This window comes from Nomascus leucogenys, chromosome 4, assembly GCF_006542625.1.
Source record: "Nomascus leucogenys isolate Asia chromosome 4, Asia_NLE_v1, whole genome shotgun sequence".
NCBI classification, from domain to species: Eukaryota; Metazoa; Chordata; class Mammalia; order Primates; family Hylobatidae; genus Nomascus; species Nomascus leucogenys.
In genome coordinates, this window is record NC_044384.1 from 68,358,918 (window position 1) to 68,381,275 (window position 22,358).

The following is a 22,358-nucleotide window of genomic DNA, read 5'->3' on the forward strand; positions in this document are numbered from 1 at the left end:
ACCTTGTTTCAAAGCCGCAGTTGTGTGAACTCACAGAAATCATGAAACCACTCATTCTCAGCCTTCTCTTCTGCACATGAGGAACAACCACACTTTCTCTGTGACTTGCAGACTAGGGAAGCAGAAGATATAGTCATTAACCAGCTGAAGTGACAACAAAAAAAATTAAGTATTGCATTCCAAGTCACTGGTTTTGCAACTCTTAGCCAATGAGTCCAATTTTACCTTTACAAACAATGATTAAACTTGGGCAATAGCATTTCTAGTTGTATTCAGGTACTGAGAGTGAAAGATATAATAATGCCTTTGATTAAACAACCTAAAGAATTATCTAAGTTTAATTATAGGCTTATTCTTTCTAAGAGAGTAATAACTATAATTATTAAAACATTAATTTAATGAAAAATAACTTTTATATTTCTCATTTTAATGTTTATAAAACAGGAATACCTAACCATAACTGGGGTCAAATTCTAGCCACTAATTGAATGAAGTTGTATAAATTTCATGACTTCACTTAAAAAATAAAGATAATAACTACATGAATCTTTATGAGATTCAAGACAATGCATATAAAATACTTAGCACAGTACCTGTAAGGGTTAAATAGAACCCTTTTAAGGACTTTGGGGGAGGTGGTGGCAGTAAATAATTGGAAGCATTGAGTCAGTCTTTATTTTGGACTTCAGGGAACTTGGTATTTAGTTTTGATCACATGTTCCATTCAACTGAGCAGAACCCAAATTTAGTCATAGTGAGGTTAGTAAAATATATAAATAACCCAGTCCAAAGAGAAAATTCTAAATTTCAGCTCTACCGTATTTTCTGTTTAAGGAGTAGAGACTTTGAAATAATAGTAAAATAGAAACTGATGAAGTTTATGAAGGTGATAAAAAATGAGAAAGTGGACAAGGTGTGGAAAAGGATTAAGAATTTAATCACTGTTTCTGAATTTTGGCACATCGATGTACTATTATGCACTGATTAAATTATGTTGACAGATTGTTATGATAGAGAAATGCTATTTTTTAGATCAGGGTAGTATATAATCATTATTTTGTTAGACATGCATAGGAATTTACCAAAGGGGGAGGAATTTAGGGTTCTTTCTTTCTACTTTAGTAGATATTTTCCAAAGTCTTATATAATTAAAGAAATACTTTTAAAATTTTGGTAAAACCTTTCTTTTTATCTTGACTTTAGCCTTTCTGGTTATAGAAGACATGTGTTCTTATAACTGAAACAGCTAAGGGGAAAGTTTTTCTTTTTTTTTTTTGAGACAGAGTCTCGCTCTGTTGTCCAGGCTGGAGTGCAGTGGCCCCATCTTGGCTCACTGCAAACTCCACATCCCGGGTTCACGCCATTCTCCTGCCTCAGCCTCCTGAGTAGCTGGGACTACAGGCGCCTGCCACCATGCCCGGCTAATTTTTTGTATTTTTTGGTAAAGACGGGGTTTCACTGTGTTAGCCAGGATGGTCTCAATCTCCTGACCTTGTGATCCGCCCGCCTCGGCCTCCCAAAGTGCTGGATTACAGGTGTGAGCCACCACACCCGGCCTAAAGTTTTCTTTTTAAGTATTCTGAAGAACAGATTCTGCTTGATTTAAATGGGGCAGTTTTTATGTTTTTCTGTAATCCTTGTTTCATCACAGAGAGTTGTTGTGAGTTGTTTTTTCTTTTGTATTTTCAATACTTGAGTTCAAAGCACTTTACAAATGTTTATTTAGAAACATTCATCCTAACCGCAGCTTGCTTGCTGTTAAAAATATTATACATTTCTAAATATGTTCACAACCAAACATTATTCAATAATGTGATTTTTAAGGGCATGTAGAATGAATAGAAAAGAATGAATTACTTGATGAGCTTCATAAAGCTGCTATTTATAATTATTTGCATGTGGAAATTCATTGTTTCAGTTTGTTTCTTGACTTAAAAACAGTAGTCATAGAGTAGACATATTTTTGCTCTCTTGATTTGCAGTAAGATTTTAAATGCCATCTATTAAATTTGCCTATTATATTTCTCCTGAAAAGTAAGAGGTGTGTTTTTGAAAATGGGAAAGGCACAAATGCTGTTTTCAGGCACAAACTCCGTTTTCAAAAGGTGGGTTTGAGGAGCTTGTTTTTCTTATTTTGCCAATCTCCTAAAAAGAATGCTGACATGAGTTATGAAAAATAGAGAGTATTTGATGTATGTGGAGGCTCATTTACCCAAATTATGAGCACTTCTTAATTTATGGTGATTAAATTTCTGCTTTATTAAGACAATGGTTTTTTAGTCTTTTCTGTAGTAAGGTAGAAAGAAAGAAAAATATTAGCCAGGATATTGTTGTTTGGTACCCAACAAGTTTTAATAGTAGTTTTTACCATTAAAGTCTTAAACTGGATTTTTGTCTCTTTAACTGTACAGTAATGAAAGCTTATCTCTGTCGTTTCCATCTTGTTTCTCCTTACCATAGCTTTTCACATTGTATTCTATCACTAAATTATAAAGCAGTAAGCATATGACTACAGCATATTACTCTCTTACACCAGTATGTAAAAGTGCAGGACAGGCATCTATTAAGAGGGTGTGAAATACATTTAATCTTCAGAGCTAGATAACCTGGGCAAGTTCAAGCAACTTTTAAATAGGCTGTTAGTTTTAACTTTCCATTTGTTTGCAGTAATCTCATTCTCACCCACCTTTTCATTCTAGTTTAAAACACTTCACAAATACCTGACAGTAAAAGGCATAATGAATGCTTCACAGACTCAGATTTCTCTAATGGGAACCATTAAATTGACATTCATTTAAAAAAATTATTTGGCATAATATACAGTAATTCATTTAGCAAGCTACCATTTGGAAGCTGCAGAAAAAGGAGAGACTATATTCTTTGAATAAATTTGTTACTTTTCTAATTTGTTTCTCCTGAGTTAGTTTAGTTACTAATAGAAATACAGGTTGAGCATTTCAAATCCAAAAATCTGAAATCCAGAATGCTCCAAAATCAGAAACTTTCTGAGCATCGACATGACATCAAAGGAAATGCTCATTGAAAGACTTTAGATTTTTGGATACGGGATGCTCAACTGGTATAATGCAAATATTACAAAATCCAAATAAACTCAAAATCCGAAACACTTTTGGTACCCAGCATTTCAGATAAGGAATACTCAACCTGTATAAGCAACTAAGATAGTAAAAGGATATTTTCTACATATAAAGTAAATTAAAATTTTTTAAAAAGCTTTATTTCTTGTGACTAAGTGCTAACCTTTATAAATCTAAAAAAAAATAAAAAAGATTGTTAGTATTCTTATCTGATGCTGTTTCTAAAAAATGTGTACTCAGAAAATGTTCTCTTACTCCAAAGACAAAGTATAGCTTTGGCAACTCTGTTTTTCTACATTTCCAACTAAGTTTGAGCTTGTCTGAATCAGGCATCACCAGTTTTGTGATGAAGCAGCTATACTTTAAGTCTCTGCCCTTTCAGTCTCCCTCTTTCTAATAGGCCCAGCAAAGTTACCTAATGTCTATGTCACATGAATGCAGCCTGAGCGTACAAAATTCTGCAGTGCTAAAATACTACAATGTGCATATATTAGGTCACACATATACACTTATATCAAACTAATGAATTAGTTAGAAAATAACACAAGTGTTGATTCTTGAAAGTGCTGTATAATTAGCAAGGGGACTTTTGGAGACGAAAAACAACAACAAAACCCAAGGAATTAAAATCAGCGCTGCAAAAAATGTCATATTAGAATAATGGGCTGACTCTAATAGTGTAGAAATATAATAAGATGATTTAATAGGGATAAATATTATGATCTGTGTTTACATTTTAAAAGCACAGTATTGAGGTACAGAAATGAGAAATAATAGTTACATTGCACTAGTTAATTTTTAAAAACACACATATCAATAGCATTCCATTAGGTCTCAGATTTTTAAAATCTTACTGAAATGATTTGTTGGAATGGTTTGAAAGTAGCACAGTTGCTGACAGCATATTGCTACCCCAAACAAACAAATTTTAGGCTTCTTTAATTTTGAAAACTAGTGTTCACAATCAAGGAGGTAAGCGGGATTTTCTCCTTGGCTAGTTACATTATGCGATAAGGAGGAGGAGCAGGGAAGGAGGGGGGCGATGGGGATGATGATGATTTAGGATTATCACACTTTCACCTAATGACAAAGCTAATGGCAGGGTTAACATCATGTCATGGGGAACAAGTGAAGAAACCATGGGAGTATTTGATCTAAAATGAGGACATGGGGGAATAAAAATAGAAATCATTTTGTTTTAAACAGGGCTTTTTTGGTTGGAAATAAATAAAGCCTACTCCAGTTGATATGAATATCTCAATGAAGAATATCTCCAACTGATAACAGTATCTCTAAGAACAGGAAGTGCAGCTGGCTGCAAAGGACTAGAACCAAGAACTAGAGCATTATTAGGAATCAGAATGGCGTCTTCTCTCCCTTCTCTTCTCCTTGTGACCATGAATGTCATGGTGCTTATCTTTGGAAAGTAGGAATGGGGGGCCACAGGATAATTTTTTACCTGTTATTTTGAAATGGCCTCCCCAGCACTAGCTTTGTATGATCCCCTAGTTCAAATTCCTAACAGGGATTGACAATTATCTGTGTCTTACTTCCAAAATCTTGGAAGACAATCTGATTGACCAGCTACAGTCTGTTTTTTACTTGTGTTCCAATTATTTGTAGCCAGAGAGAAGAAAGGTCATATAGTTCAAAACAGAGCTGCAGACAGACAGGGTGGGAATCAAAGGCAGGTGGCAGCCAATCAGGGCAGACATTCCAAACTGTCCAGTGCAGGTGCCATGAAAAATTAGAATGGCTTTGTTGAAGAGAAATTGTGTTTGGAGGAGGGGGGTCTTAAGGAGCAGGCTTCTGGGAATCAGCCTTCAGTTCAACAAAAGAAAACACTTAAAACTTTGTAAGATTAAGACCGGCTACTTTGGATTATTAAGTTCCTTGTCAGCTGTGGGCTGCAATGGCCATATGTTGATGGAACACTATAGAAGCAATTCAGGTGTTAGATGGAGGGATGGTTCTGTTGACCTGTGAAGTTCCTTCTAAGCCTGAGAGTAAAATCAGTTTTGTCATAAGTTATTTCCACCAAAATAATAATATATTAATGTTTTTCTTATAAATATATATGGTATCTTAAACCAGGGAAAGCAAGTAATCAGCGGTGGCTACGGAATTTCCATTTCAGTTGCGTTTTTTCAGGACTGGCAGTCTGGTGGCAAGGGGAGGGCAGGGGCAAGTGCTAAAGGAATTGCTTTAGGACTTCATGTACAGAGCAAGCTATCTTAGCTCTTGTGGAATAACAAGCCACCCTAAAGTTTAGTGGGTTAAAACAATAGCCATTTATTTAACTCTTGTTTCTGTGGGTTGACAGTTTGAGCCTGGATCAGCTGGGTGGTTTTCTGGTCTTATTCCCCTGTCTGTTGGCAGCTGCTGGTTGGTTGGAAGCTGGCTGATCTAGGATGGCCCCAGGTGGACTGACTTGTCCACATGGCCATATCCTGGCTTCATATGGCAGCTGGGCAAAGTTCTAAGAGAAAGTGTGGATGCACTCAAGGCTTCTTGAGGTCTAAACTCAGAAGTGACATAATCTCATGTCCACCAAACTCTGTTGACCAGAGTGAATCTCAGGATCACCTAAATTCAAGAGGTCTAGAAATTGACCCTGTCCTTTGATCAGAGGAGATGCGAAGCTACATTGCAAAGAGGGGAGACCTAGAGAGGGGAATAATTGCCACCTTCTTTGTAAATAATGTACCATACAGAGCACACTGTTTTCTGTATCATGGAACAATAAAAATAGAATTTCCAAAGTTCTTTTACTCACATTTTACATATTGAGAAACCCTACAAGTTGGCTATTTGTTTAAATTTGGACAATGAATATAATAATTGAGAAGCAGGTTTTGTTCTTGTACTGAATTATTCGTTGAGGTTGTGTGGGTAGTCAAGTTATGGGTTATAAAATAAAATATTTTCCTTATTTCAAAATAAGGTAAAAGCATTCAAAGTATGTTCACTGAATGTGTCCAAAAAAAATCTATGTGACATTGTAGATATTTATGTTCTGATGAATAGTTAATAATGTTGAATAAAAAATTATGTCAAGAATACATTACTGTAAATGCAAATATGGCAGGGTTTTTTGCTTAAAAAGTAGCAGTTTTATATATAATTATTTGGAATTTGAAGTTGATCGTCTGTCTTGTTTCTAGGAGCTCTGCCAGTGCCGGCCGGGAGAAGGCAATTGCTCCTGCTGTAAGGAGTGCATGCTGTGTCTTGGGGCCCTTTGGGACGAGTGCTGTGACTGTGTTGGTAAGTTGATACCAAGAGAGACTTCTTAATATTTCTTATCACAGAATCCTTGGCTTTAAGAGACTTTAAGGAATATAAATGTAATTTATGCACATAAACAAGTATGTGTGTGAGATACAGTAAACATACAGAACATTGTATTTTTACATTCAATTGTATTCAGTAGTATTTACCTATACATGTATTTAAAAGTGCTTATCCTTGGGAAGTAGGAGTGGGGGGCCAAGGCAGAATGTTTAACTTTTTATTTTGAAAGTTTTTATATACTGTTGAATTTTTTATAAGCAGCAGCATTTTGTTTTGTTTTTAATAAGAAGTAGGTTTTATAAGAAGAAACATTCTCCAAGATGTGTTAAGTAAAAAAAGCCAGGTTCAAAATTATGTTTATAGAATGCTATCATTTGTGTGTTAGAAAGAAAACTTACGTATGTAGGAAGAAACACCTGTCAGCCCTTCTCTGACCTGTTAACTCATTTTTAACTTTTGAAACCCTAGTTCAAATATCCCCTTTCCTTGGAAACCTTCCTTATTTGACTGAGATAGAGGATCCTCTATGCTTCTGAGAGATCATTTATTGCATGGTCCTATAATTGTTGTTTTGCATGTTTTTTCAACAGAGTATCAACCCCTTAAGAACAGGAATATCATCATATTGATCTTTTTTACATTATCCTTTATCGAAATAGGCTATATGCATATACTTTTTAAGTCACATAGTACTAAAATAATCCCATCTCACTTCTTTCCAAGCCTTTGATCCTATGCCCAGAGACTACCACTTTCAACTTTTCAGCGTTGCACTGCTTCCGTAATTCGGAATAATCACCCTATACTACTCTCTTGATTCTTTGATTTTAGAAACTATCAGTTGACTTCCTCTTATGGTAGACAAGCATTTAGTTCTCTTATCTCTTAATCTTCCCAGTGTGATTTTATCACTCCTTCTAGTGAAATCAGTATTTACCTTAATAATCACTCTAATGAATTAATAATATTATATACTCATTTGATGCATAATAATGTAAGCACTAATTAATTAAATGAGTTATCTCGTTATCTGTCTTTCTGTATTTTGGGTGTACTTCTTGAGAGATTTCCTAATCTTTTCACCCTTGTATTAATTTTTTAATTTTACTTCCTTTTTTAATTTCCAAGAGCCCTTCTCCAATTGTCCTTTTTTGAGGAACATACTGTTCTTGTTTTATATGTAACATATTTTTCTTATCTTTCTGGGATTCTTAATTGTACAGTTTTGTGGTTGCTGTTGAGTTTTTTCCTTCTATTCCTTGCATGGTTTCCATTTTCTCAGGTGTCTGGTGACCCTTGGCTGTCTATTCCTTTGTAGAATTTAGGTACTCCAAAGCGGACTGGGAGTACTTAATCCATGGACAGGGCATGGAATCTAGTTTGCCTCACGAAAAGGTGGTTGGAGGATGAGCTGCCTTTTTAACTGACGAGCCCTCTATTTCATGTCTATAGATCTTTCCCTTTAGGGTTGCACATTTTTTCTAGAGAAAGATCTGGTTTCCTGCTGAGGTTGAGGCTGGGGTAAGGGGCAGTATGCCAGGCTGCAAATGTTCTGGGAACCTGAGGGGTGAGGTCACAGTAAACAGTAAGCATACTTTTATTTACTTTCCTTGTTTTTTTCCCATACTCATCTCTACCCTTTGCCATTTTTGGCGTTCCCAGTCCAGGGCCTCTTTGGTTTAATTTCTCTAAAGAATAACTCTCTCATCTCCTACAGTTGTGGAAGAAGAGACAGGGACCTGAAGGTGTAACTACCCCACAGAATAGGCTTGCCTCTGCCACACTGGGCCTCCAGCTCCTGAGTCTCCCCAGGGTTCTCATGGGGAGCATGGCCTGTGTGAAGACTCTGCTCAGTCAGGTACCTTTAGGTCTTAGGTTCTCCACAGATAGAGTTAGTGTTTCCATTTCTTGTTTTTCTTTAGTGTTTTGTAGTGAATTCTGAGAGAATGGGGGCAGAAGTATCTTTTCCTCTGTCCTCTTACATTCATCTTGGTATCTCTAATAGCTAGCTTTGAATTATTTTAGGTCATTAACTGTATATTAATTTAATATGTACAGTGAAACTAAAAAAGAGGAAATAGTCATCTTAATCTCTGATACACACACATAAGATTCTTTTTGAGACAGGGTCTTGCTATGTTGCCTAGGCTGGAGTGGAGTGGTGTGATCATGGCTCACTGCAGGCTCAACATCCTGGGCTCAAGCAGTCCTCCTGCCTCAGCCTCCCAAGTAGGTGGGACTGCAGGCATGAGCCACAACACCCAGCTGATTTTTGTAGTTTTGGTGGAGACAGGGTTTCGCCATGTTGCCCAGGCTGGTCTCAAACTCCTGGGCTCAAGTGATCCACCCGCCTCAGCCTCCCAAAGTGCTGGGATTACAGGCATGAGCCAATGTGCCTAGCCTCACACATAAGAATTTAATTTAAACATGGATGCCAAAATACACAAATGAACTTTTATTAATAGCGTTGCCTAAAATAATGTGTATGTCTGTGTGTGAGAGTGTTTGTGCAAGTGAATGAATGTGAGTGTATGTGTGTTATATATGTGTGTGTCTTAACCATCACACCATGATGACAGTGCTGTTCAGCATCTTCTTTTAGGAAGAGAGTTCTGCATTTCTTTCCACTGAGAAAGAATAATTATACATGCTTATATCTCTACAATTTTAGAAGCAACTGGTATGCTTCCAGGCTAGTTCTCATTTTTTTAAAAAAAGCTTATTTACCTTTAAGGGTTGGATGTCCAGTTTTAAACTTTGAGTAAGTTCATAATGTAACTTTATCTTTCATTTTAAATTAAGTTAATCTTTCTACTTTCTAGGATAAAATTGAGACATTCCAGTTCTATTTATACAGCAATCCTCCTCCTTGTAGGCAGCTCTCTTCCAAATTAGGCTCTCTTAACATCCTTTGTAAACCTGCGGCTGCTCCTCCTTCCTAAGTTGAAATAGTCCCCATACTTTTCATGGGTGGGGCACAGACCTCTGAGAGAACCCAAATTAGAGTGCAGCCTTCCTTTCCTCTCTCATTCTGTAGACTTCAGCACATACTTTCTCTAGGAAACTTTCCCCTGTGGCTCCCTTGTATAAGAGCTTTTCTTTTCTGATTTTTTCTTAAGGTAAGAGTAACCACCATAGTTGATTTTAATCTTTGCTGTCCAGCATATTCCTGAAATCCTGTGGGTTTTGGATCCTAGATCCACAAGCTCTTTTTTCTTTTTTTACTGTTTTTACTTTTCCAAATGTACACAAAAATAGAGAGTACGGTGATCTGCTATACGTACTGCCTGTTCCAATAGTCATTAATGTATTGCCAGACTTGTTTCATCCATTCATCTGTTTGTTGGTATGTGTCTCTATCTTCCCCCACAACCTTTTTGTTTTGCTTAGGTATTACAAAGTAAATCATTTCACCATTATCCCTGAAGTCCTTTAGTTATACATCTCAAAAAAAGAGTATTTTTACATAACACAATGTCATTACTATGCCTCATGTAATTAACAGCACATCTTTATTTTATTTTTATTTTTATTTTTGAGGCAGGGTTTTGCTGTGTCGCCCAGGCTGGAGTGCACTGGCGCAATCTTGGCTCACTGCAGCCTCCACCTCCTGGGTTCAAGTGATTCTTCTGCCTCAGCCTCCCAGGTAGCTGGGACTACAGACACACGCCACTGTATCTAGATAATTTTTTGTATTTTTTTGTACAGATGGGGTTTCACCATGTTGGCCAGGCTGGTCTCGAACTGCTGACCTCAAGTGATCTGCCCTCCTCAGCCTCCCAAATTGCTGGGATTACACGTGTGAGCCACCGCACCCGGCCATTTAACAGTACTTCTTTAATATCGTCTAATACCGCTCAGATCATACTTAGATTTCACTGATTGACTAAATGTTTTTTTACAGTTGTTTTACTCAAATCAAGATCCAACGAAGATTACTCACTTTATTTGGTTGTTAGATTTCTTAAGTTTCTTTTATTCTAAAACAGTTTCTCCTCCCCCTCTCTCCCATCCTTTAATATTCCATTGGCTTTTTGAAGAAACTAGTCAGTCATGATTGGTTTCTTCAAAATAAACCACATTCTGGATTTGGCTGATTGCTTCTTTTGGTTATTTAACTTGTTAGTTGGTCTTTTCTGTTTCCTGTAGGCTGGAAGTTAGATATAAAGGCTTGATTAGATTGAGGTTCAGTTTTTGGGAGGAGGGAACAGTGGTACAGTGTACACAAAGGCAAACAATATCCAGACGTCCTGCTTTTAGTAATGCTAAAATTGATCCCATGAGTTCTGATGGTGAAAGTCTGATCCCTTTGTGATAAAGGTCCCCATCAGCCTTTCACCCGGTGATTTCACCCCTTCTTGATGACCATTGCCTAAGTCAGCTACTTCATTAGAAGTTGTAAAACAGCCAGGTGTGGTGGCTCACGCGTATAATCCCAGCACTTTGGGAGGCCAAGAGGGGGCGAATCACCTTAAGTCAGGAATTCGAGACCAGCCTAGTGAACATGACGAAACCCCGTCGCTACTAAAAATACAAAAATTAGCCAGGTGTGGTGGTAGGCACCTGTAATCCCAGCTACAAGGGAGGCTGAGGCAGGAGAATCGCTTGAACCCAGAAGGCAGAGGTTGCAGTGAGCCAAGATCGTGCCACTGCACTCCAGTCTGGGTGACAGAGCGAGACTGTCTCAAAAAAGAAAAAAAAATGAAGAGGAAGAAAAAAGTTGTAGAACAATGATTTTCTATTTGTATCATTACTTCTGCAGTTATTAGCTGGAATTTTTCCGTATAATGTAAATGGAATCCTACATTACTACATAGAGGCTTAAAATACATTTTAGAACAACATGAAATGATGAATGATTTAATAATAGACTCTTCAATGGCATTAAGACATTGTAACTTTTGATTCATATTTAATGTGCATTAAAAGTTGGATTCTGGCTAAGCATGATGGCTCATTCCTGTAATTCCAGCACGTTGGGAGGCCACAGCAGGAGGATCACTTGAGCCCAGGAGTTCAAGACCAGCCTAGGCAACATAAGGAGACCCCATCTTTACAAAAAATAAAAATTAATTAGTTGGGTGTGGTGGCATGCACATATGGTCCCAGCTACTTGGGAGGTTAAGGCAGGAGGATTACTAAGCCCAGGAGGTCAAGGCTGCAGTGAGCTCTGATTGCACCACAGCACTCCAGCCTGGGCAACAGAGTAAGACCCTATCTCTAAAAAAATTTTTTTTAATAAATAAATAAATGTTGAATTCTATGGGAAATGTTAAATTATAAGAAAAAATTGCCTGAGCGCAGTTGCTTGTGCCTATAATCCCAGCACTCTGGGAGGCCAAGGCAGGAGGATCACTTAAGTTTGAGACCAACCTAGGTAACATGGCAAAACCCCATCTCTACAAAAAATACAGAATTTAGCTGTACTTGGGTGGCATACGCCTGTAGTCCCAGCAGCTACTTGGGCGGGGGCGGGGGCTGTGGCAGGAGAATCACTTGAGCCCAGGAGGTTCAGGCTGTACTGAGCCATGTCTGAGTCACTGCAGTCCAGCCTAGGCGGCAGAGTGAGACTTTAACTCAAAAAAAAGAAAAAGAAAAAAAAAAGAAAGGAAAAGAAAAAAACTAGGCCAGGCACAGAGGCTCACACCTGTAATCCCAGCACTTTGGGAGGCCTAGGTGGGAGGATCGCATGAGCCCAGGAGTTCAAGATCAGCCTGGGCGACATAGGGAGACTCTGTCTCTACAAAATAAAAAACAAAAAATTGACTGGGCTTAATGATGCATGCCTGTAGTCCTAGCTACTTGGAGGGCTGAGACAGGAGGATCACTTGAGTCCAGGAGTTTGAGGCTGTAGTGAGCTATAATTGCACCCCTGCACTCCAGGCTGGGCGACAGATCAAGACCCTGTTTCAAAAAAATAAAAGAAAAATTTAATAACTTGTACCGATACATAAAACATGGCAAGCATGAACTTTTTCATCTTGAACCACCTGTTTAGCATGTCGTGGAGCACTATAATTCAGTGGTACACTGTTTGTATAATGTTGATCTAGAGATAGCATATTCTTTATAGTACCAAGACATTTGTTATACTTAATAAATTGGAAGCATCATAAGCTCCAAGACCAGGCTGGGAAGCCTGTTGAAAACCTGCTTAGCAACCACAGCTTGGCTCATTTTGCCACACCAACTCATAGATCCTAGATGTCGCCGTGGTGAATGGAAGAAAGGGGCACAGGGAAAGAGCCAGAAAAGGTGGGTGGTGTCAGGCAACAGGCACAGTGCCTGCAAAACCCAGGAAAACAGGATCAGACAGCTCTGCACTGGGAACACAACCCTGGGACAGGCTCTACCACCTAGTGGATCAAATGTTTCTTCTTTAATCCTGCTCTTTGTTAGGCAAATTCCTTGAACTCTGACTTTGAACTCAGGGCTACAGTTCCAGTACTAACCTTGACGGGTCTTGGCATCTTCCTTTTGGAACATCCAGGTTTTTCGTTATGACTCTCTCGTATCTCAGGTCAGATCCAGGTAGATCCATTAGTTCCTGCATAGAATGGATTTCTGTCTTGCTTCACTCTTAACACGTTACTTTTCTAATATTAAGGAATAAATAGGTGCTAGGAGTTCAAATTTTCTATTTTTTGTTTTAAGAAAAACTATGCAAATTATTTAGATACATCATTTATTATTATTAATTTTAATTGACAAAAATTGTATATATTTACCCAGTGCAACAGGTTATTTTGAAATATGTATACATTGTGGAATGGCTACATAGAGCTAATTAACATACATTATTACCTCACCTTTTCTGTGTATAGTGAGAACACTTAATATCTACTCTCTTAGCAATTTTCTTTTTTATTTTTTCTTGAGATAGGGTCTCTGTCACCCAGGCTGGAGTGCAGTGATGCTATCACACCTCACTGCAGCCTCAATCTCCTGAGCTCAAGTGATCTTCCCACCTCAGCCTCCTGAGTAGCTAGGACTATGCTACCATGCCTGGCTAATTTTTAAATTTTTTGTAGAGATGGGGTCTCAATGTGTTATCCAGACTGGTCTTGAACTCCTGGACACAAGTGATCCTCCCGCCTTGGCTTCCCAAAGTGCTGGGATTACAGGTGTGAGCCGCTGTGCCCAGCCAGCAATTTTCAAGAATATAATACATTGTTATTAGCTATAGTCACCATGTTGTACAATAGATCTCTTGAATTTATTATTTCTATCTAACCAAAATTTTGCAATATTTGATGGACACCTCCCCTTTCCCTCAGCTCCTGGTAACCATTCTGCTCACGGCTTCTATGAGTTCAACTTTTTTAGATTCCACATATAAGTGAAATCATGTGGTATTTGCCTTTCTGTGTCTGGCTTATTTTACTTAACATAATGTCCTCCAGGTTCATCCATGTTGTTGTAAATCAGGGTCCTCAACCCCTGAGCCATGGACCAGTAACAGTCCGCTGCCTTTTAGGAACCGGGCCACATAGCAGGAGGTGAACACCAGGCAAGTGAGCGTCACTGCCTGAGCTCCGTCTCCTGTCAGGTCAGCGGCAGTATTGGATTCTTACAGGAGCTGGAACCCTATTGTGAACTGCACGTACGAGGGGTCTCAGTTGCATGCTCCTTATGAGGATCTAATGCCTGATGATCTGAGGTGGAACAGTTTCATCCCGAAACCAGTCCTGGTGCCAAAAAGGTTGGGGGCCACTGATAGGATTTCCTCTTTTTTTTTTAAGGCTGAATAGTATTCCATTGTATATAAAGTGGAATTGTATTTTATATTGTATAAATATACCACATTGTACATATATACCACATTTTCCTTATCCATTTTTGGACAATTAGGTTGATTCTCTGTCTTGACTATTGTGAATAATGCTGCAGGGAACATGAGAGTGCAAATATCTCTTTGACGTACTGAGCTAGTTCTATTTTTAATTTTTTTAGGAACCTCCATACTGTTCTCCATAATAGTTGTACTAATTTACATTCCCACCAACAGTGTGCAAGGATTCCCTTTTCTCCATGCCCTCCCTCTCCAACACTTGTTGCCTTTCATCTTTTTTATAATGGCCCTTCTAAAAGGTATGAGGTAATATCTTATTGTAGTGTTTTTTTGTTTTGTTTTGTTTTGTTTTTGAGATGGAACCTCACTCTGTCACCCAGACTGGAGTGCAGTGGCATGATCTTGGCTCACTGCACCCTCTGCCTCCTGGATTCAAGCAATTCTCTGCCTCAGCCTCCCAAGTAGCTGAGATTACAGGTGCCTGCCACCATGCCTGACTAATTTTTTTGTATTTTTAGTAGAGATAGGGTTTCACCATCTTGGCCAGGTTGGTCTTGAACTCTTGACCTCATGATCTACTCGCCTCAGCCTCCCAGAGTGCTGGGATTACAAGCATGAGCCATCACACCTGGCCATTATTGTGGTTTTAATTTGTATTGCTTTGGGCTGTGTGCAGTGGCTCACGTCTGTAATTCCAGCACTTTGGGAGGCTGAGGCCGGTAGATCACTTGAGGTCAGGAGTTCAAGATCAGGCTGGCCAACATAGTGAAACCCCATCTCTATTAAAAGTACAAAAATTGGCTGGGCACGGCAGCTCACGCCTGTTATCCCAGCACTTTGGGAGGCCAAGGAGGGCAGATCACCTGAGGTCAGGAGTTTGAGACCAGGCTGGTGAACATGGTGAAACTCCGTCTCTACTAAAAATACAAAAATTAGCTGGGCATGGTGGCACACACCTGCAGTCCCGGCTACTCAGGAGGCTGAGGCAGGAGAATCACTTGAGCCTGGGAGATGAAGTTTGCAGTGAGCCAAGATTATGCAACTGTACTCCAGCCTGGGCAACAGAACGAGACTCTGTCTCAAAAAAAAAAAAATTAGCTGAGTGTGGTGGCACACACTTGTAATCCCAGCTACTCAGGAGGCTGAGGCACGAGAATTGCAGTGAGGCAGCAGAGTTTGCAGTGAGCCAAGGTAGTGCCATTGCACTCCAGCCTGGGCAACAGAGTGAGACTCTGTCTCAAAACAAACAAACAAACAAGCAAATAAATAAGTAAATAAATAAATAAATAAAAAATTTGTATTGCTTTGATGATTAGCGATTTTGAGCATTTTTACATGTACAGTATATATCTGTTAGCCATTTGTATGTCTTCTTTTGAGAAATGTCTATTCTGATCCTTTGCCCTTTTTTTTTGAGTCGGAGTCTTGCTCTGTCACCCAGGCTAGAGTACAATGGCACAATCTTGGCTCACTGCAGCCTCCACCTCCCAGGTTCAAGCAATTCACATGCCTCAGCCTCCCAAGTAGTTGGGATTACAGGTGCCCGCCACCACGCCCGGCTAATTTTTGTATTTTTAGTAGAGACGGGGTTTCACCATGTTGGCCAGGCTGGTCTCAAACTCCTGACCTCATGATACGCCCACCTTGGCTTCCCAAATGCTGGGATTACAGGCATGAGCCACCGCACCTGGGCCCTTTGCCCATTTTTTAATATTGGATTATTTGTTTTCTCACTGTTAGGTTGTTTGAGTTCTTTGAGACAGGGTCTTCTTCCGTTGCTCAGGCTGGAGTGTGCACACCACCATACCCAGCTTACTTTTTAATTTTTGTAGCAATGGAATCTCTCTATGCTGCCCAGGCTCATCTCAAACTCCTGGCCTCAAGTGATCTTCCCACTTCAGCCTCCCAAAGCACTGGGATTACAGGCATGAGCCACCATGCCCAGCCCCCTGAGTTCCTTACATATTTTTGATATTAACCGCTTAGCAAATGTATGGTTTGCAAATATTTTTTCCCATTCTGTAGATTGTGTCTTCACTATATTGATTGTTTCCTTGACTGTGCAGAAGTTTTTTCTTTTTTTTTTTTGAGACAGTGTCTCGCACTGTCGCCCGGGCTGGAGTGCAGTGGCTCAGTCTCGGCTCACTGCAACCTCCGCCTCCCCGATTCACGTGATTCTCCTGCCTCAGCCTCCTGAGTAGCTGGGATTACAGGTGCACATCACCACACTCAGCTAATTTTTTGTATTTTTAGTAGATACAGGGTTTCACTATGTTGGCCAGACTGGTCTTGAACTCCTGACCTCATGATCCGCCCTCCTTGGCCTCCCAAAGTGCTGGGGCTACAGCTGTGAGCCATCACACCCGGCCAACGTTTTTATTCTTAATTGATCTAACAGATGACAGCTTGTTCAAAATAATAGCAACAATGTATTTAATTATGTGTGCCTATGTATGTATATATATTATATATTTATATATACAGTAGTTCCCCCCTTATCGGTGGAAGATACATTCCAGGGCCCACAGTGAATTCCTGAAACCACAGATAGTACCAAACCCTATAAATACTATACTTTTTCCTATACATACATTCCTATGATACAGTTTAATTTATAAATTAGGCATAGTAAGAGATTAACAATGATAATAACAATTTATAGCAATAATACGGTAATAAAATTAAAATAAAATAAAATAATACGGTAATAAAAGTTATATGAATGTGATCTCTGTCTCTTTCTCTCAAAATGTCTTAATATTTTCAGATGATAGTCAACCACAGGTAATTGAAACTGGAAAGCAAAACTGCAGATAAGGGACAACTACTGTCTATATATATATATTTTATATATATTATATATAATATATACATTATAATATATGCTTATGTTTGCTTATATATAAGTGAAATGAATGAAAACAATGATACATGGACAGGAGGGAGGAATTAGGATTATTTTGTCATTATAAGGTACTCACATTACCCATGAAGTGATATGGTCTTATTCAAATGTGAACTTGATTCATTATAAATGTATATTGCACACTCCAGGACAACCACTAAAAAAAGTAGAAGCTTAAAAAAGAAGAGAAAATGGAATCAAATAAAATGCTCAATTAAAACCAAAAAGGCAGAAAAAGAGTAGAAGACAAAAATAGGAACACAAGGCTGGGCGCGGTGGCTCACGCTTGTAATCCGAGCACTTTGGGAGGCCGAGGCGGGCGGATCACAAGGTCAGGAGATCAAGACCACGGTGAAACCCCGTCTCTACTAAAAAAAATACAAAAAATTAGCCGGGCGTGGTGGCGGGCGCCTGTAGTCCCAGCTACTCGGAGAGGCTGAGGCAGGAGAATGGCGTGAACCTGGGAGGCGGAGCTTGCAGTGGGCCAAGATTGCACCACTGCACTCCAGCCTGGGCGACAGAGCGAGACTCCGTCTCAAAAAAAAAAAAAAAAAGGAACACAAGACAAGAGCAACAAATAGAAGATAGTAACAAATACGATAGATATTAATCCAGTTATATTAGTAATCATTTTGAACATCAGTGGTCTAAATGCACCAATTAAAAGAGATTGTTAGAGTGGATCAAAAAACAAGACCCTTCTGTATGTTATCTACAAGAAACCCACTTTAAATATACAGACATATAGATTAAAAGTGAATGGATGGAGAAAGATATACCATGGTAACACTAATCAAATGTAAGTGAGAACAGCTATATTCATTTCTGACAGAGAAGACTTCACAGCAAGGAAAGTTATCAGAGATAAAGAGGGACATTACATAGTGATAAAGGGGTCAGTTCTCCAAAAAGAAATAACAATCTTTAATGTGTATGCACCTAACAACAGAGCATTAAACTATGTAAGGCAGGGCCAGGTGCAGTGGCTCATGCCACTTTGGGAGGCTGAGGCAGGTGGATCACTTGAGCGCAGGAGTTCAAGACCAGCCTGGTCAACATGGCGAAACCCTGTCTCTACAAAAAAAAAATACAAAAATTAGCTGGGCATAGTGGTGCATGCCCATAATCCCAGCTACTTGGGAGCCTGAGGCATGAGAATTACTTGAGCCTCTGAGAGGCAGAGGTTGCAGTGAGCTGAGATTGTGCCACTGCACTGTCCAACCTGAGTGACAGAGTGAGACTCTATCTCAAAACAAAACAAAACAAAAACAAAACTCTGTGAGGCAAAAACTAACAGAACTGCAGGAGAAATCCACTCTTATAGTTGAAGACTTCAACCCCCCTCAACCCAGGAGGCAGAGAATCAATAGGGACGTGTCTGAACTCAAAAACACCATTAATCAGCTGAATATAATGGATATCTATTGACTGTTTCATCCCACAACAGCAGAATACCCAAGCATGTAAGCGTTATCTCAAGCTTATGTGAAACATTCACCAAGATAGATCACATTCTGAACCATAAAACACACCTTAGCAAATTTAAAAGAATAGAAATCCTACAATGTCTGCTCTCAGACTACAATGGAATTAAATAAAAAATCAATAACAGAAAGATAATTGGAAAATCCCAAAATATGTGAAGATTAAGCAACACACTTCTAAACACAGGGATGAAAGAAGAAATCTCAAGAGAAATTTAAACCTTTTGTACTAAATAAAAAATGAAAGCATAACATCAAAATTTGAGGGATGCAATGAAAGGGAATTTCATTTGGGGAAGGGTTTAAGGGGAATTTATAACATTGGAATGTATATATTCGAAAAGACAAAAGATCTAAAAACCAATAATCCAAACTTCAACTTTAGAAAACTAGAAAAAGAAGAGCAAACTCAATCCAAAGTAAGCAGAAGAAAAGAAGTAATACAAATTAGAGTAAAAATCAATGAAATTGAAAATAGGAAATCAATAATCAACAAAATCAAAAGCTGGTTTTTTGAAACAGTTCAGTAAAATCAATAGTCTTCTAACTAGGTTAAGAAAAAGAGAGGACACAAATTACTAACAGCAGAAATGAAAAAGAGAACATCACTATAGATCCTATAGATATTAAAAGGACAATAAAAGAGTGCTATGAAAACTCTTTGCCCACGGATTTGATAACCTAGGTGAAATGGACCAATTCCTTGAAGGACACAATCTGCCAAAACTCACACAAGAAGAAACTCACCCAAGACTTCAAACCTCTATTTTTTAAATAAATTGAATCAATTACTAATAACCTTCTAAAAGAGAAAGTGCCAGGCCCAATGGGTTTACTGGTAAATTCTACCAAACATTTAAGGAAAAAATACTAAGACTCTACAGTCTCTTTCAGAAGACAGAAGCAGAGAGAATTCTTTCCAACTCATTCTGTGAGATTAGCATTGTCCTAATACCCAAATTAGACAAAGATATTACAAGAAAACTACAGACCAATACCTCTCATGAATATAGAGGCAAATTATCAACAAAATATTAGCAAATCAAATCCAACAATGTATAAAAATAAATTTACACTATGACCAAGTGGGATATATCCCAAGTATGCCATACTGGTTCACCATTCAAAAATCAAGCAATGTGGGCTGGGTGCAGTGCAGTGGCTCACGCCTGTAATCCCAGCACTTTGGGAGGCCAATGCAGGTGGATCACGAGGTCAGGAGATTGAGACCATCCTGGCTAACACAGTGAAACCCCGTCTCTACTGAAAATACAAAAAATTAGCTGGGCGTGGTGGCAGGCGCCTGTAGTCTCAATTACTCAGGAGGCTGAGGCAGGAGAATGGTGTGAACCCAGGAGGCAGAGCTTGCAGTGAGCCAAGATTGTGCCACTGCACTCCAGCCTGGGTGACAGAGCGAGACTCTGTCTCAAAAAAAAAAAAAAAAAAAAAAAAATCAAGCAATGTAATCTATCACATCAACAAGTTAAAAAAGAAAAAAAATCACGCGATTATATCAATAGATGCAGAAAAAGCATTTAATAAAATCCAACACCCATTCACGATAAAAACTCTCAGCAAACTAGGACTAGAGGGAAACTTTCTCAACTTGGTAAAGAATATCTTCAAGAAACTTAGAGCTGACATCAAACTTAATGGTAAGAAACTAGAAGCTTTCCCACTATAGTCAGGAACAAGGCAAGGATGTCCCCTCTTATCACTGCTTTTCAACATCATACTGGAAGTTCTAGCTAACGCAATAATACAAGGAAAGGAAATAAAAGGTGTACAGAGTAGGAAGGAAGAAATAAAACTATCTTTGTATGAAGATGACATGATTGTCTATGTAGAAAATCTGAAAGAATTGACCAAAAATACTCCTGAAACGAATAAGCAATTACAGTAAAGTTGTAGGATATAAGATTAATATATAAAAAGCAATTGCTGTTCTACATACCAGCAATGAACAGCAGAATTTGAAATTGAAAACACAATACTATTTATATTAGCACCCCCAAATACTTAGGTATAAATCTAACAAAATATGTGTGTGGTCTGTATGAGGAAAACTACAATAATCTGACGAATGAAATCAAAGAATTAAATAAATGGGGGATATTCTATGTTCATGGATAGGAAGATTCAATACTGTCAAGATGTCAGTTCTTCCCACCTTCATCTGTAGACTTTTTTTTTTTTCTTAGATGGAGTCTCACTCTTTCGCCCAAGCTGGAGTACAGTGGCACGATCTTGGCTCACTGCAACCTCTGCCTCCCGGGTGGAAGCAATTCTCCTGCCACAGCCTCCCAAGCATCTGGGATTACAGGCGCCTGCCACCATGCCCAGCTAATTTTTTTGTATTTTTATTAGAGACAGAGTTTCACCATGTTAGCCATGCTGGCTTCGAACTCCTGACTTCAAGTGATCCCCTGCCTCAGCCTCCCAAAGTGCTGGGATTACAGGCGTAAGCCACCGCACCCGGCCTTCATCTATAGATTTAATGCAATCACAATAAAAATCCTGGCAATTTATCTTATGGATATTGAGAAACTGATTCTAAAGTTTATATGGAAAGGCAAAAGACACAGAATAGCCAACACAATATTGAAGGAGAGAAGAAAGTTGGAGGACTGATACTACTGGACTTCAAGACTTACTATAAAGCTACAGTAATCAAGACAGTGTGGTAATGGCAAAAAAATAGACAAATAGATGAAAGGAACATAACAGAGAGCCCAGAAACTGACCCACATAAATATATGGCTGGCCCTTTGTATCTTTGGGTTTTGTATTCTTGGATTTAGCCAACTGCAGATCAAAAATGTAGTTAGGGCTGGACATGGTGGCTCACGCCTGTAATCTCACCCCTTTGAGAGGCTGAGGAAGGTGGATTGCTTGAGCCCAGGAGTTTGTGACCAGCCTAGGTAACGTGATCTCTTCAAAAAATAAAAAAAATAGCCAGGCATGGTGGCACACATCTGTAGTCCCAGCTACTTGGGAGGCTAAGGTGGGAGGATTGCTTGAGCCTAGGAGGTGGAGGTTGCAGTGAGCTGAGATTGTGCCACTGCATTCCAGTCTGGGTGACAGAGCAAGACCCTGTCTCCAAAAAAAAAAAAAAAAAAAAAATGTATTAGGCCTATGATGGTTATGTCTGTACTGAACATGTACAGAATTTTTTTTCTTGTCATCATTCCTTTAACAATAAAGTGTAACAACTGTTTACATGTTACTTAACAGTATGTTTACACTGTATTATGTATCATAAGTAATCTAGAGATTATTTCAAGTATTCACGAGGCTGTGTGTAGGTAGGTTATATGCAAAAACTATACCACTTTATATAAGAGACTTGAGCATCTATGGATTTTGGTGTTTCCTGGGGGGTCCTGGAACCAATCCCCCACAGATCTATCAAGGGATGACTGTAGTCAAATGATCTTGACAAAGAGCAAAGGTAATACAATGGAGCAAAGATAGTCTGTTTTTTTTCTTTTTTTTTTTTTTTTTTTTGAGACAGAGTCTTGCTCCGTTGCACTGCTGGCGTGCAGTGGTGTGACCTCGGCTCACTGCAACCTCCGCCTCCCGGGTTCAAGTGATTCTCCTGCCTCAGCCTCCGGAGTAGCTGGGATTACAGGCATGCACCACCACGCGCAGCTAATTTTTGTATTTTTAGTAGAGACAGGGTTTCACCATGTTGGCCAGGTTGGTCTCGAACTCCTGACCTCAAGTGATCTGCTCACCTCGGCCTCCCAAAGTGCTGGCATTACAGGCATGAGCCACCGTGCCTGGCC

The 22,358-nt window shown here is 39.0% G+C and overlaps 1 protein-coding gene across 1 annotated transcript in view; it reads left to right on the forward strand.

Moving 5' to 3' along the window:
* TWSG1 (twisted gastrulation BMP signaling modulator 1) overlaps positions 1 to 22,358 on the forward strand; it is a 65,560-nt gene that overhangs the window by 19,011 nt on the left and 24,191 nt on the right. The window contains exon 3 of the mRNA XM_003262074.3: positions 6,263 to 6,362. Within this exon, the coding sequence (XP_003262122.1) occupies positions 6,263 to 6,362 (100 nt within the window). The remainder of the gene's footprint in view (positions 1 to 6,262; positions 6,363 to 22,358) is intronic.